General features: G+C 41.9%; 2 protein-coding genes across 2 annotated transcripts in view; one reads left to right on the forward strand and one right to left on the reverse strand.

Moving 5' to 3' along the window:
- The window catches only part of ap5m1 (adaptor related protein complex 5 subunit mu 1), a 3,633-nt gene extending 1,067 nt beyond the window's left edge, over positions 1–2,566 (reverse strand). The window contains exons 1-8 of the mRNA XM_005476966.4: positions 2,425–2,566; positions 2,217–2,309; positions 1,451–2,111; positions 1,129–1,356; positions 917–1,056; positions 514–599; positions 295–407; positions 66–162 (exon numbers count right to left, since the gene is read on the reverse strand). Of these exons, the coding sequence (XP_005477023.1) occupies positions 66–162; positions 295–407; positions 514–599; positions 917–1,056; positions 1,129–1,356; positions 1,451–2,111; positions 2,217–2,284 (1,393 nt within the window). The 5' untranslated portion in view covers positions 2,285–2,309; positions 2,425–2,566. The remainder of the gene's footprint in view (positions 1–65; positions 163–294; positions 408–513; positions 600–916; positions 1,057–1,128; positions 1,357–1,450; positions 2,112–2,216; positions 2,310–2,424) is intronic.
- Positions 2,502–13,479, forward strand: exoc5 (exocyst complex component 5). The gene is made up of 18 exons (XM_003453050.5): positions 2,502–2,696; positions 3,088–3,182; positions 4,470–4,617; positions 4,752–4,946; positions 6,377–6,441; positions 6,650–6,678; positions 7,982–8,091; positions 8,259–8,303; positions 8,398–8,538; positions 8,613–8,695; positions 8,789–8,998; positions 9,110–9,257; positions 9,360–9,468; positions 10,535–10,655; positions 10,740–10,826; positions 10,949–11,057; positions 11,233–11,448; positions 12,255–13,479. Exons 1-18 carry the CDS (start codon positions 2,670–2,672, stop codon positions 12,441–12,443), a joined length of 2,127 nt encoding a protein of 708 aa, XP_003453098.1. The 5' UTR covers positions 2,502–2,669; the 3' UTR covers positions 12,444–13,479.
- The last annotated feature ends 2,992 nt before the right edge of the window (positions 13,480–16,471 follow it).

Below are 16,471 nucleotides of genomic sequence, written 5' to 3' on the forward strand. Positions count from 1 at the left end.
TTGTCAGGGTCACCCAAGAGACAGGCAACAAATATTTTGACAAAAACTTTTTACTGTAAGCTTACATGTTACAATCCGTGGCTTGGCAGAAGAATAAACCTGCACCGAATGCTGGTCAACATAACACCCAGACAACGTCATGTCAGGCACTTTGAAATGCAACTGTGAAGAAAAAAGCCACTGGATGATCTTTTTATCTCATCTCACATTAATGTGAGTAGTACATGAAGACCATAATGTAAAGTATGTGTGACGATCCTTGGCTACTGGTAATTATAAAACATAATAACTTACTTTGACGTAAGCAGTAAGTTTTGTGCAGAGTGGGTCAGAAGGTCCTGGTGTTGGTCCAGAAAAGCTGATCTTACCCTCCATCGTAACCTCACGAGACTTTGGGAACTTTTGCCCTACATATCATTGAGAATAAAATAGTCATCCATTTCTTTTTAAGTATGCAGATGCAGTGAAAGTGATTTTGTTTCTTATAGGAACAGTCTGAAGCATAACGCTTACCCAGGATCCAGACAAGCAGGTTTTTCTCTTTTGAAACATCCAACTGTCCAGAGCTCAACTTCATATCTACAACACCCATTTGATCCCTGCACAGTGCACACAGAGGCAGTATGCAGACAATCAATCAAATCGGATCAAAGACATTAGAGTTCCACAAAAACTTGGCAGGCACAATAATTTCAAGTCTGAGACTTGCTGTTGAAGCTTTTTTTTTTTTTTTTTTTTTTTTTTACCTTGGTTACAGAACACAGTGCAATGAAATACAATGCAGTTTGTTTAATAGTCTCTCACACACAGGCAAGGGACTATAACTCTCCTAAATTAGATTTAAAAACATTTAGAAGAGTTTTCTATAAACAAAAATGCACGAGGAAATAATGATTTTGAACTTTGTGCAGTTTACCTGTTAAAGAATGGCAGGTGAGCATTACAGAACTCAAAACTGTTCTTTATACTCTCATGAAGTTTGAGGGTTACTGACACGCGAAGCTGGTTCTCCTCTTCCTTTAGTTGGTATGAACCAAGTATGGGTGGAACAGGAACCTGGTGAGAAATTAAGACTTTAGAAGAAATGTACAAAATGAAAACATATCTGCAAGGAATTTCTATGCATACCTCAGAAGTATAGCTGCATAGTCTGAAGGGCTCTAGAGGAGGGGAAAAGGGAAACTTGTATGGCCCGGAGAAAGCTGAGCCATCATAATTATCCACACTGCTGGCAGTCAGGATACTAGAATCCAGAGATGTCACACAGGGATGGACCAGGATGTCCTGCAGTGGAGAACCATTTGGTGGCAGTGATAGAGTCACTGTCACATTTGGGAGCACCCCCTCCACTTCACACTGTTGAAAGAAGGGTAGAAATGTAGAATAATCCTAAATAAATTATTTCCAGAAGTTATAACATCAATCACTTTTATTTACATTGTGAACTTACTTTGCATGTCACAGTGCCATAAACATCCCAGAGGTCCTGTCTGCTTCGATTACCATACTGCATGGACCGCACTGTTTCTATCAGTCCAATGTTAACCACAGCTCGACCTCGGTGTAGTCCTGTCTTCCAGGCTGGCTGTTTCTGAGTTCCAGCAGAAGTGGGCGCTGTGGGTGTAGCAGGTGTCCCTGGTAGGGGGACATCAAGGGGTGTGCCAAGTGGACAAACCTGCAAGAGGACCGAAGGCAACATTGCCAGACGAGAGCCAAGCCCTTCACTATCAGGCTTACTCCCTGAGCCAAGGAGAAAAGTCTGTAGGCCTGCCAGAAGTGTGAGACCCTGTGAGACTGACAGCAAACTGGCCAGAGGTGGCCGCGGATCAGGAGGGACATCCACTAAAGGCAGGCAAGCCAGAATGAGAGGCCCTTGCGAGACAGTCAACACAGGCCAAAGTATTCCTTTTCCAGGTCCATCCACATGCAGCTCCAGGGCTGGTGACCGTGGACGGTAAAGACAGTCATCTCTGAGGGTAACATAATTCTTGCCTGAGTCTGAAAGCCCCAGCTCAGTGAGCAGGAGCTGCAGGAAAGTACTCTCCTCTGGGACTGCTACATATGAGGAACCTGCCAGGCTCTTTGCGCGGTGCTCCACGGTGGAAAACCTCCTGATGAAGGAGACACAAGACATGACAAAACACAGCGATCTACAAGCAATCCGAAAAAAATATGTTATGCTAGCATATATGTGACAATAATTAGAAGTCGCAAACCTAGAAAAGCGTATTGACAGATTTCCTCCATTCTCGTGAGAAATAATCCACAATCCACGTACAGTCATTTCTCCGGCTACAGTAAACTCCTGACTTTATGGAAAAAAGAACCCAAAAGCGTCAAAATCTCACATTTAAATCTCCCTGTGCATGTGTTAAATTCATTTTTTGCCTCGCTGTATGAACATCGCTGATGCTTGCTACTTACTTCCTGCTTTTGTTGTTTCATGTGACAACTACGTCCAATCAGCTGACAAATGCGCTTGCGCACTTCCAAGCGGCTGTCCCCACCCTTCTCTCCCATACAGGAAGCTGGATTACCAACCAGCTAGCTGTCAACAAAGGGCAAAACTGTACGAAACCACCAAATCAATGCAGAAGTCGGCTTTATTGCCGGCTTTGAGTTCCATCTCCTAGGTTTTATTTCACCGCGCCGCCAGCTGAATCTTTAACATGGCGACGACCGCTCATCTGTTCGAGGTAAAATGACAACGGGTAGCTGTGTTAGCTGTCAGGCTAGCTAAGGGGCTAACTACAATTAACGGTACCCTAACGGTGCCGACCGTATTTATCAATTGAGTGCGTAATTAAGAATTAATAATAACTCAAGCATTGAGGAGAAACGTTGGTTTCTTGTTGTTGTGGGAGAAAAGTGAGAGAAAAGAGGACACGTATTGTTTAATTGTATGAGTTCGCTTATTCGAGGAAATAGCAATGTTGTTGGCTGTTTGTGTGCAATAAAATCAGCACAGGTAACTTTAGTAACCTTTTACAATTTACCGGATCTTGTAATTTTTTACCATCCTTTTGTAGACGACTGTCCTATTTTGGCCCAATTGACGCTTCTTCCATTGCTTTTTCTCCCTTTTAGGAGCCCTTTGATGCAGATGAGTACATTGAAAGGCTGGCATGGAGGACTCCTGGGGGAGGCTCCAAAGGAGGAGCCGAGGCGTTTGACCCCAAAAGGTACTCTAGATACTTGTCATTACATATGCAGGAGCATCTCTCTTATCCTTAATATAAGGTCGTAGTTTATAAGAATTACATGCACCACATTTTAGCTCAAAGTTTTAGATTGTATAGCGTATAAGATCTCCTTCCATCCATTAAGCTTTATTGGAAAGGAAGTAAAGTTTAATTGATTATTTTTAGTTATTATAATAATAAATATGTTCTCAAAAGGATGCCTTATTCATGAATTAATATTTCAACTTTTACAAATGGGAAAACACAGCCTTTTGACTCACCTAGCTGTATAAAGATTTTCCATTAACCATGCATACTGTCTTTCTAGCCATAGTGCCACTCATTTTTTGAACAGTTAATTAGACTCTGTAATCAAGACCGTTTTCTCTCTGTAGCCATTAAATACACATAAACATTCTTCTTCTCTCTCAGTAAATATATTTTAATAATAATTTAGGGTAAGCTTCCTGTTAAAATACTTAGAGATAATTCGATATATCTTAGTGTTTAAATTACATTATGTCATTGTATTATTTTATAACAGTTAACAGACTGACTTTCTAAAGAAGCTGTCCTTCCTTGCTTCACAAAGCTCACCTGGATCTCCTCTCCACTCATTTAGAGTTTCGGGTTGGAAACACAAGAAATAAATATTAAAGTCTTTTGCATCTTTTTTCCCCATATTTGTTATGATGTTTATATTTGGGGACAGGCCTGCATCTCGTAAGCAGAAATGCCACAACAGTTTAACTGTACCACAGATGCATCCTGCTTATCTTCTCACTACACAAACTGTTGCCACCACCTCCTCGGATACTCTTAGCTACAAGTCAGAGACAACATATCTGTGGAGGCCACCATACTGTGAGTCACCAGCCAGGGAATGAGTGTCTGTTGGGAAAGGATGGGAGATGTCTTTAAGCTCTAGCCAGTGCTGAGGGAATTAGTCAGAAGATTATACACTCATCATTTTGGGATGTTTCCTACTCTGTGAAATGTGGTGCTGACTTAGAACATTTGCTCTGCAGTCCTGGTGGCACTTAAAATGCAGCTGATGAAGCTGCTAGTTTTCAGAGCTTCTTAAGCCTGGGGACCCAGGAATTAAGCATCTGGCACTATTCTTTAACTATTAACTGTAACTGTGAGGTCAGTGGGACAGATTTAACCTTGTGGTACCAAATTACTATTCTAAACTAAGGGCATTTTCTGCATCTTTTACCTGTTATTTTTTGAAGAACTACCAAGTGGAAACTTGCATTTGCACATGCATTCTTTCCCCCATTAAAGGCTGTTGGAGGAGTTTCAGAACCACATTGAGGAGTTGAAGCAGTTGGATGAGAAGATCCAGCGGAAGGTGGAGAAGCTTGAGCATCAGTGTCATCGTGAGGCCAAGGAATTTGCCCACAAAGTTCAAGACTTGCAGAGAAGCAACCAGGTGTGTTGTGAACGGAGCCCAATCACACCCACTGCAAAACCCTTGAGCTGTCAAAGATTATATTATCTGTCATTCCAAAAACTTTTTTTGTGTGTGTTTCTATTTCACATCCTCTTTGTTTTGGATGATATCAGGTGGCCTTTCAGCATTTCCAAGAGCTCGACGAGCACATCAGCTATGTGGCCACTAAGGTTTGTCACCTGGGGGACCAGCTGGAGGGGGTGAACACGCCTCGCCAGAGAGCTGTGGAAGCTCAGCGTCTGATGACCTACTTCAACGAGTTCTTGGATGGAGACCTACGCAGCGATGTATTTAACAACCCAGAGAAGGTAAGCATGCTGCACATGTTCTTTCCCTTCACATCAGTGGAGGTGTGTATGCGTGACCATTGTCGGGGGCCCCCTGCTGTGATACTGCTGGAGGTGAGAATGAACAGGATTACGAGGTAAACCATCCATATTAATTTGTTAAGTTTATCCCTTTAGTTGGATCCCTCGACTAATTTGGATTAATAAACTGTCATTTGCTGTCTGACAATAGCCGGCTGATTGACTAGCATGGATGTCAACATGCTCACGTCAAAACTAATTGCACTTACAGTAGGTTGTCTGGGAGAGAGAATTTGGATGGCCCTCAGCTTTGTGTCACGTTACAGCAGGAGAGAGCTTGTAGCAAGGTGGTGCACGCAAGGGCACCGGTGACATACATCCTGGGAAAAGATATGCACACTTTTACCCAGTTTCAGTCTACACAGAGGCCTTTTCGATGTTAGACAAGTGGCCAAAAGTTTGATTTTGCAGTTTTGTAGTGACAGCAGAGAGACTGAGATGCTTTAGATTTATTCTTGTTAGTAGGAATGTCATTAGCGGATGCTGAGAAGTGTGTCTGGGGGTCAATCCCAGAGACGAAAGCTGGAGATGGAGCGGGTTTTCTGGAAAGGCATGCAGAAATATCTGTCCAGATTCCTTTTTCCTGAGCATACCTCCATATGAGGGGGAAAAGAGGAAAGCTGCAAGTGAATAGCTGAAGGGGGATGGCTTTGCTAATCCTTCTGAAAGGGAGGGCTGGGCCGCCAGCGTGGAGACAAGTGCTGCTAAACCCTGACTGCAGGGAGACGGCTACATTACTTACATGGGATTTAGCTAATCTTAGCTGGGGGACAGATACTTAGAAAACCTTCGCCGAGCAGAAAGGCTGGATCCTCCTCACGGGAGCAGAGTAATGATGTTAGCTGAGGCAGGCATCTGCGGGAACAGAGGAGTTGCGGACGGCGGGCCTTTCGTAGGTCTGGGGCTTTTTTTTTTCAGCCAGCGTGTATGTCAGGAGGGGTGGGGTGTGTGTAGGGGGTGTGGGGCGGCTCTCGACAGGGCCCCTTTTTTTAGACAGATATCCCTGGACGGACAGATTATTGAAGGCGATTTAAACTCCTGTGGGATTACAGCCTATTCAGAAAAGGCATGCCAATAAAGAGTTGGATGTGCTGCTAAGTCAGGACTTCCGCTGCTGCTGCCGATGCCCAGGTGAGCGCAGCCTGTCTGTTATCAGCTCCCTGTTCAACACGGGAAGGTGGAGGAGGGCTGCTTTAAGATGATGATCCCCCAAGGGGAGACACTGCCGGCGGCCTGCCCACTTTTTCTCTGGATGTCCACCTCACATGGTCCCGCTGTGCTCTCACTCTTTTTCCATCACCTGATATCTCTCTCTCACACACACCTACACACACATACATACCCACTCTCACTTTTTCTCTGTTCCTCAGATTAAGGAAGCTGCTGATATCATTCAGAAGCTGCATCTCATTGCCCAGGAGCTGCCATTCGACAGGTGAGTCAGGCATCCTGAAGGCAGCTTTAGACAAAAGCAGTCACATACAAGAGGAACACAGCATTACTTTTGTTCCTCTCAGCATAATCGCAACACTAAATCTTTACAGCATCATGTGATTTCTAAAAATATAACCCTCTACTTTTTTATTTTACTAGTATATAGAGTAAAATGTCATTGATATTGATTTACTGTTTTTCTCTGCCAGGTTTGCAGATGTCAAGGCAAAAATTGCAAGTAAGTTTTTGACAGTCATCCACTGTTGGCTGCATTTAGTGTTTCTATTATAAACCACTTGGAATGACCAAGTTTTCTTCATTAATTATTAATAATGTATGATCTGATCTTCATCTGAGATACAGTTACAAAAACCAAGGCACCTTTATTGAACACTTGAAGCAATCTCACAGTGCAGGCTGAAAAAAAGTGTTCGGTTTGTTTGAATTTGAGTCACTGCTCCAATGAAGAAAACGTGATTAAAGTTAAACAAACACAGTTTGTTTTAACCATCCCTCAGTCTCAACAACTTTCATGGGTCCGAACATTAAAAAGCCTTTAAAAGTATTTCTGAAGACCTGGGTGGTCACCGGTCCAGGCTCGATGCTACTGTCATGAGTAGTGAATGTACTACAGAGTTCAGACCAGGAGCAAAATTGTGTGTACATAAAGAATGAAAAACAAAACAAAACAAGGCTTACAGAAAACACCTGCAGAAATATAAAAACTTTGCAAAAATGTTTGTTCTGTAAGTTTATTTCCAATCTTAGAAAAACAGTAAATGACAGTGTGCTGGTGGAAGGACAAATGAAACCACTGTCCTCCAAAAACAACTTTGTGCAATATGTCAATGTTACTGAAGTCCATTTGGGTATTCCAGAACACTTGTTGATCAGTGTTTCCTGGACTAATGAGAAAGAAGTTGTTTTTTTGTTGTTGTTTTTTTTGAATAATAAACACAAAATCCTGTGCAAAGAGAAAAGTACATTAGCACTCAACCCTTAGATCATCAGTTTACTCTGTTTGAACTTTATGTTGCTTTTCTATCTCGGGGCCTGGATGTCTCCCAATCCAGGGGGAAACAATGAAATTTCACAATAAAGGTGTCTCTATATGAAACTGCGGAGTGTGGGAAAACTGAGGAAAATGGGACGTAAAAGTTGACTTATGTTTATGCTGTAGGATGTGACCTGTAAACTTTTTTTGGCTTCCCAATTGGGGCGTGCTGATGTGTGCTGATGCTGATGCACACCATCCTCATCTGATGAAGGTTTTTGCCATTATGATGCATAACTAAATTTAAGAGTTTAATTCCTTTTTCCAGCCTGCACTGTGTTGAGTTTTTTTTTTTTTTTTAAATCACATGAAGTACAACTGTTTGTGTATCATTAATTTAGTCAGCTTGTGTTTGTTGGTGTCTGTGACTTAGATGAATATTAGGCCACATTTTATGAGCAGTCAAATCAGAAATCCTAGTAATCCTTTGTAATAATATAATATAAAATCTAATAATTTATTGCTGGTTGTTTGGTTTTCTAACCAGGTAAATACCATGACCTGGAGCGGCAGTTAATCCAGGAGTTCACTGCAGCTCAGCGCAGGGGCGAGATTGGACGTATGCGAGAGGTTGCAGCGGTTCTATTACATTTCAAGGTAACCTAGAAAATAGGTTCGGTGTCCACATTTGACCTAATCTTTGGTCAAATTAATAGGATAATTGTGATTCCCATTCTGTTCATATTAATCATGTATGATTTAAATTTTTTGCACTTCCTTGAACTGTTGCACAGTGACGTAACGCATGTGTCTTTTCGTTAAAGGGCTATGCACACTGTGTGGACGTCTACATCAAGCAGTGTCAGGAGGTGAGTGTGTAAAGTTCCTCTTACACTTGGTAGTATTGCTTCAAGTAATATCTGCAGACCTTTACATGTTGCTGGTGTCATCTGTCTTTGTAAGGGTGCCTACATGAGGAATGACGTGTTTGAGGACACGGCAGTCCTCTGCCAGAGGGTCAATAAGCAGGTGGGCGAGGTCTTCAGTAGTCCTGAGACTGTCATGGCCAAACTCATCCAGAACATCTTTGAGAACAAGTTACAGGTATTTCTACTGAAATTAAAAGTTTGATGTGTTACTCTGTGTTTGGTTATATTTAACTGGCTTTGTGTCTGCAGGCACATGTTAAAGAAAAACTGGACGAAACTCGACACTCAGATGTAGAACAATACCTCAAGAATCTCTATGATCTTTACACCAGGTAATTAACTTGCTGACTTTTAATTCAGTTCACTTCATGGATACCCAGAAACCATTGTTCTTGTTTATGACTCTGATTATTTCCCTTTTGAAGGACCACAGGATTAGCCACAAAGCTCACAGAGTTCAACCTGGGCTCAGACAAGCATACGTTCCTCTCCAAGCTGATTAAGAGCATTTTTTCTTCGTACTTGGAAAGTTACATTGACATGGAGAGAGAATACCTTCGCACTCGAGGTGCCATGATTCTGCAGCGATACTACGACTCCAAGAATCACCAGAAACGGCCAGTGGGCGCTGGCAGGTCAGACTTTTGCACATTTGATTTTACATGAAGAAAAGATTAACAGGTAAAAAAAATATAATAAAAAAAACATAAAAAAAAACATAATTTAAGTTTTGTTTTTTGTAACAGTATTCAAGATCTGAAGGAACGGATCAGACAACGCACCAATCTTCCACTGGGCCCTAGCATTGACACCCACGGAGAGACTTTTCTCTCTCCGGAGCTGGTTGTCAATTTGTTGCAGGAGACACGCCATGCCTTTGAGAGATGCCACAGGGTGAGGCTTTTCTGCCCTATGTTTACTAGCGGTGCGCTAACTGTACTGCATTTGTGTTTTTTGAAAAAGTTTAAATGCGTATTTTTCTTTGATGTTACACAGCTTTCAGACCCGTCTGACCTGCCCAAGAATGCCTTCTCAATCTTCCTGCTACTGGTTGACCACCTTTGTGTAGAACACATTGATTACGCCTTAGAGATTGGCCTCTCAGGTAAATCCAATTTAGCTCATTAAAACCATAATGTTTGTCTGCAGTGTTCACTATAGCTGTGTCCTAAAACTAAAACTTATAATACACTGGCAAGGATGATCCAGGTCATCCTTGCCATCTCTAAGAAAAGCTTTTCAATCAAACAGCCAGCAGACTGTTAAATAATAGCAGCCATCCCGGTTAAACTTTGATAATGGTCTAGTCCAGTGGTTCTCAAACTGTTGAACCAGAGCAGATTAGGTGTGGAAAACCAGATGAATACAATATTTCTGTCTTACATTTATTTATAACAAAACACTAACAAAGGAAGCTGGAAACGCATCGAATTCAGTGTTGACGTGGAGCCTAACCCAGCTGTCATTCGGTGAGAGTCAGGCTACACCCTGGACAAGTCACCAGTCTATTACAGAACTAACACATAGTGACAGACACAAATCATTTTATCAAAGGCAAAATAAATCCCAGTTTGTTAGCCGCATGTGGACGATCCATCATCATTCTCCTGTGACTTATTTGCTCCACATGAGTTGAAACCATCAAGTATGTTACCTGGCACGCCACATCCTCCTCAGTTTTTGATTCGACACCTAGAGGAAAACACCTGCTCTGACATCACTTACTGCGGTTGGTTACATGTGCCCATTAATGTCTGTTCCATACGAAAAAGTGAAAAATCCAAGTTACCTTGATGCCATGCAGGCTGCGCTTTTGGCACTTCTTTACATTTTCTATGGGACTGTATAATAAGGAAGCAGCTTATCATTTTCAGCCAGCTACAGTGGAACTAAACATGCATTTGGTACATCCCAGTGCTCAATTCGTTAGGTACATTCTGCATTAAGGAAATGGATCATTGATGTCCCTGTGGTTTGATTACTTTCTCCTCACTGTCTGACACTGAAATAGAGCGTTACTGAGAATTTCTGCTTCATGCATTATATTTCTCTAATGCCAAGAAGTAGACATCAGGCAGTAGTGGTTTTCTGCTCTTTGTGAATCATGTTGATTCATGCTTTTACCCACCTTTTTTTCCTATTGTCTGGCTTTCTCTCTTTCTCTTCTACAGCAATTCCCTCACCTGATGCAAAGAATGCCAACCTGTACTTCCTGGATGTGGTTCAGCAGGCGAACTCTATCTTCCATTTGTTTGACAAACAGTTTAATGACCAGCTCATGCCTCTGATAAGGTCAGTTAAGGGTTAAAGATGATGAAACTTTTATTCATTTAGTAAAAAGATTTTCCGAATTTACCTTTCCTAATCTGTTTTTAGCTCATCTCCAAAGTTGGCAGAGTGTTTGCACAAGAAAAAAGAGGTGATAGAGCAGATGGAAGTAAAACTGGACACTGGAATCGACAGGTCAGTGCATTTCTAATACTTTGTCTGTATGTGCAGATGGAAACCTGTAATGAAATAGCAAGTAGTTTTAAAAGACATTTATGGGTGTTTTATATTTTGTTTTTTTTCCCTGCTGCACACAGAACACTAAACTGCATGGTGGGCCAGATGAAGCACATCTTGGCAACAGAGCAGAAGAAGACCGATTTCAGGCCTGAGGATGAAAACAATGTCATGATCCAGTACACTACAGTAAGAGAGAAAAATCTTCAGCTTGCTTTAAGGAGCTCACATTCAAAACTAAACAAATTAGCAAAGGAAACTTCCAAATCAAATCCACACCTAGTTTTTCTTCGACTGAATACAGATAGTGTGTCGGACTGAACGTGTTTTCCGTGTTTCTCCGCGTGTACCCCCCACCTGACAGGCCTGCTCCAAGGTATGTGCCTACGTCAGTCGGCAGGTGGAGCACGTGCGGAAGTCCATGGATGGGAAAAATGTGGACACAGTGCTGACGGAGTTGGGCATTCGTTTCCACCGGCTCATCCATGAGCATCTACAGCAATACAGCTACAGCTCAATGGGAGGGATGCTGGCCATCTGCGACGTGGCTGAATACCGACGATGCGCCAAGGACTTCAGGGTGAGTGTGGGGTGGGGTGGGGGGTGGAGCATAGGTCCAGAATGCACTGGTCACAGGGCAAACATGGCTTTGCCTACAAAGGCTCTACCTGGGATGTTTTATTAAATAAACTGGTCAGGCCAATCCAAAATAAAGGCTCTGGCATCCTTTGTTAATCTTTCAGTACAAACAAGAAGGGTGGCAAATAAGAATTATTTCCATCATTGATTATTTGATTGCTTATTTTCCTTTGTTAAACATTCAGTCTAAACATACATGGACCAACAGCATTGTACATTTTCAGTGTTTAACGTGTACATTTGCTTATTTTGTCAGAACAGCTGTTAAAAGTCCACAAGACAATTCATTTTAATTATTAATTATTTAACCCTGTAAAGCATGAACCATTAAAACATTTTCAGAAAATTTTATTTTTTTTAACCTTATGATGACTAAAAAAAGAATATGCATTTATAAATATAAATTTGCATGTATGCATTTTATAGTAATTTGTGTCATTTTTACTAAATCTGGCATTTTTGTAGACTATTGCTCGCAGTTTGTTTACCTCAAACAAAAACATAAGGGGACTAGGGTTAAGGTTGGAGGGGAAAAACACTGATGTAGAGGTTTAAAAACTTGACCTGTGTATCATGTTATGTAGCAAATAAATAAATAAAATAAATCTATTTACAATTAACTATATTATATGAAAAAACGGGCAATTCTCACAGAGAGTCTCTAAATATTAGACATTTTTATTTAATCTAAATAATAACATAAAAACCTAAACTATGTAAATAGTTTTGTGCTTCACTGTCTTTCAGGTCCCTCTGGTGCTGCAGCTCTTTGACACACTCCATGCCCTTTGTAACCTCCTGGTGGTTGCCCCTGATAACCTGAAGCAGGTCTGTTCGGGTGAGCAGCTAACCAATCTGGACCGAAACCTCCTGCACGCCTTCGTCCAGCTCAGAGTGGATTACCGTTCAGCTCGACTCGGTAGACACTTCAGTTAATGACTGTTTCAACACCTCCCTGAGCTCCGTCCAGTAAATTATGCTTTGATGAGATGATGCATCTTGAAGATACCCATTACTGCTTCAGTGAATGCATCAGTCTGGCCCTAGCATACAGACTGTACTGGGATCGCTTTGTGCGTCATGGAGACAAGGGCCAGTGCTCCTTGAATGTGTGCATTTTACCTTTTTTTCCATTGTTTATTTCTCCAAGCTGAAGAAATTTAAATGTCTATTGACTTCATTTCAATTGTTTTTAAATACTAATCTATCACCAATCCTTATGGCAAAGATATCTGAAATCTAAGTAAATGGACATTACTAATTTCTGTGGTTATCTAAAAAGAAACACTTTTTTTTATTGTGCCAAAAATATAAATTCTGTGGCTGCACGTGTGCACAGAAGTGGACCCAAAAGCTGCTTTAAAGGGAAACTGTCAACAATCACGCTGTAAAGTCAAGGCTGTAGTCGCTCTGTGCATTGCAGACAGCTACCCTTGTAATGAACTGTAGGAAACCAGACAGAGACAGCCTGACTAAGCATGAGATCTGAGCTCTGTCTGGCTAAGAGAGACACATGACCACCTCTATAACCTTTGACCCTTGACCACAAATTACAGGTCAAGAGGCCATCTCAGAGAAGTGTGATCCGAGCTGTAAACAGGTCTGAGAACCTCTCTGTAGGTTTGGGTGGTCTCTTTATGGCTTAGATGATTGGTGTGATGGGTCACTGAGTATGTGTCACTGTAATTGCACAGATCAACACTTACTCATCCAGTGGGGCACACGGTCCAAAGACATTGTCAGTCTGATCTGCAGTGTTTCTGGGTCAGGAGACACTACAGTGTTGACCTCTAATGATTAAGGAAACAAGCTAGAAGGGACTTCTTCACACAGGGCTTATTAGGGAGCTTCTACACTGAGAAAGACGAAGGGTCGTGTACCTAATGCCCAAAACTGTCTCTTATACAAAGTCGCTCTCATTGTACTGCTGTTTACCTTAATTAGTGACCCAATAAAAATCTGTTGCATTTTATTACTGTCTGTCTATGAATATCCTTCATAAATTGGGGAGCTGTGAATAGAAAGTTTGCTGAGTTCTCTTCAAATGTCACTTTCAAAGTGAGATGAAACAGTCTGTCTATAGAAGTCATCAAGTATTCATAGGAATTCTTGCCACCAGAGTAAAGTTCTTTCTTAGACTTCAGGAAGTGAGCAGAGCCAGAGGGGATTAGATATCTACGAGTTGATGAATTGTGTGCAGTAGTCATGGACTGGGGGAGAGCTGGGGAGATAGAGATGGCTGAGAGCTCAGTTCCAGCGCCGGCTGGTTAGTGTTGTGTAGAGGGTACACACGGTGCTGTGCAAGTTCAAACAACATAATTAATTAGGCTAATATTAATATTATCAATGCCACATAAATTCAATTCTCTCAGCCCTAATCACAACTGGATAGCTTGTAAAAATTATTTTGTTAGGCCCTGATGCAAACAGTGGGTCTTTTCCAAACATTTGAAAACTATTTGTTTTTGCGCCGATTAATGTGTGTGGCACGGGAAGGGGTTAGGGGAGCGGAGCCAGGCCAGAGACGATAACTGGTGTGGAGACGAAGGCAGAGGCGCAGCCTGGCCCCAGGGACTCCCAGCACAGGCACATGGAAAAGGGGGAGGGATGTATTTTTTGGGGTGGGTGTTTGAGCAGGTGGAGGGGATTAGTAAAACTGTCAACACTGGAGAGCTGGATAAGACTGTCCTCTCTTACTCGTCAGTTTGAGCAGCTCTTGCATACACATTCAGAAACATAAAGACTCCAACACATACAAACATACGCTGGTGTCAGGACAGCAGAAAGACTGGTTGAACTGACCGTGAACGTGTCGTTCTACTTTTGATTTTTACTTTCTGTTAAAGCCGTTTCCTGTTTTAGTGCCGTCCGCCACGTTTGTATTCAGATAACAGAATATCTGCTCCAGTGCAAGGAAACCATACCAAGATGTGTGCAGTTAGCTTTGAATTTATACCGGGACTGTGATCTTCATCAACATACCTACAATATCGATCATTTTGACCTTTCCATTGTGCAATAAAATCTTTAAACCGTGCTATTAGATCAAGCTTTGTTTAGCCAGGTGTCAGTGAGAGAGGCTCTCGTTGAAAATGGTTGTTTTGTAATCTAAGGGGTTTTAATCCACACAAATCCAAATCTCTTGAAGGTGAGAAAATTATATTCTGTCTGTAGTACAGTAGTTTCAAATAGAACCTCTCTACGTGCACATTTCAAGCATGCAATTTTTAACCAATTCTTCTAATTTTATTCTACAGCTGAATCCTCTTTGACACTAACACCCATATTTGTTTGCTTTCTTTATGCATCTCCCTCCCTCCTTTGTCTCCTCTGCCAAATCATCGACCGTAGCTTCTTATTTGTCCACTCACCCGGCTAGTTCTCCCAATATCCCATAAATCCTTGCTTTCGGCGCATTGCTGCTTCCCCAACTAGGCCGTCCCTCTCTCTGCCTCCTGGAGCCCTGACAATAAAGCATTACAGCAGTCAATCCATGTCAACAACAGCTTTGCTTAATTCCTGCTAAACACGTTTAAACTAAATCTTCACCTAATGATGCATAATGATTTGCTCTTTAGTGTGCTTGTGGCTCATATCAATTTTTCTGGTTTATTTTACCCACCAGTGAAAAGATGACTCAGGTGGACTCGCTGTGGAAGACAGTCTGGGATTAAGGATCCCCCCTGTTAAAATTAGGCAGTAATTGTGACTAGATCCATGAGTGTTTTGGCCTCACGGAGAACATCTTGTCTGATTAAATGTCCTCCGTTCTTAGCATTTTCGAAGCAAACAATGAGCGACGTTTAGAAATCACGCAACAGATGGGATCACTGTGTCCCGATTAACTAGTTTACATGTGAGCTGATTTGGAGTAAAAGCTGTTAAAAGAGTGGAATCTTTATATTTATACATCTATGGTGGATATTCAAAGAAAGGCTTTTGTGGTCTTTTTCAAATCTATTCTTCAGAATTCCTCGGTGACAGACGTTGGTGGTGTGGGCACACATCCAGGCCCTCTGATGCGATGCAGATGTTGCCCTGGCCTTGACCTCCTGCCCATACGATGCCAGGGCCAAAAAGGCACAGGTGCCACGCCACCTTCAGTCTTGGGCAGCTGAGGGCTGTACTGTGCAGGATGTGAATGGTGCCAACTCTCCTCCTTTGCTCGCTTCTATTATCTAGTGGGGTTTAATAATCCCTTGATTCTTGCAATCATACACAACCAGTTTCTTGAAGATGTCATAAAGTAGTTTGTTTGTTCTGCTTTTTTTTTTTTTTACCCTTCTTCCTCCACCCTCCCCATCTCCTAAAAACACTATTAATTCTCTGCCGTAGTGGAGTGTCTTCCAGTGCTATTTCCTGGCCCGGTGCCTGTGCCTTGCTCTCTCTTGGCTGGGTTTGTCTGGTTGACTGCTCCACAGGAACAGACTGGCACTCTAGCTGAGGGCTCCGGGGTCTGCACACACAATCCACTAAACATGTCTCTGTGTGAGGAGCTGCACTACTTCCTAAATATGAAGGAGGAATCTCGAGTTGTAGCAGCATTAAGCACATTTCCTCTTAATTATTTTATGTAAATATATTTAACGTCATAATATATAATTTAATATTACTGTGCATTATGGGTAATTATTAGGAATTATAGCAGCTGGTCCAGTCTTGCTATTATAGTGTACAATACATGCTTAAATTCCATACTGTGTACACCATTATTGGCATGTTGGTGCATGCAGGACTAAGAAAAATACTGCAGAAGCATTTTAAAATCACGGTATAAAAACCAAATTGATTGTGATGTTTAAGGGACTTTGGTGTTAAACACATTCACTCACAGGGCAAACAAACATCTGTTACGTTTGTAAGGCCTTTGGCCCTCCTAACCCACTGATGTTGAACCAAGCCTGCACACTTGCCAGAGAAACAAATGAGGTCTCTCTCTCCTCCACTGAAGATGAAACACTGCA

Source organism: Oreochromis niloticus, linkage group LG19 (assembly GCF_001858045.2).
Source record: "Oreochromis niloticus isolate F11D_XX linkage group LG19, O_niloticus_UMD_NMBU, whole genome shotgun sequence".
Lineage (NCBI taxonomy): Eukaryota > Metazoa > Chordata > Actinopteri > Cichliformes > Cichlidae > Oreochromis > Oreochromis niloticus.

What these genes read in the sequence shown, in the direction of transcription:
- exoc5 (XM_003453050.5), top strand. Translation starts at nt 2,670, where the DNA reads ATGGCGACGACCGCTCATCTGTTCGAG. An exon ending in CGACCGCTCATCTGTTCGAG is followed by an intron (nt 2,697 to 3,087) that starts GTAAAATGACAA and finishes TCTCCCTTTTAG; the next exon opens with GAGCCCTTTGATGCAGATGA. An exon ending in CTCTATGATCTTTACACCAG is followed by an intron (nt 8,696 to 8,788) that starts GTAATTAACTTG and finishes TCCCTTTTGAAG; the next exon opens with GACCACAGGATTAGCCACAA.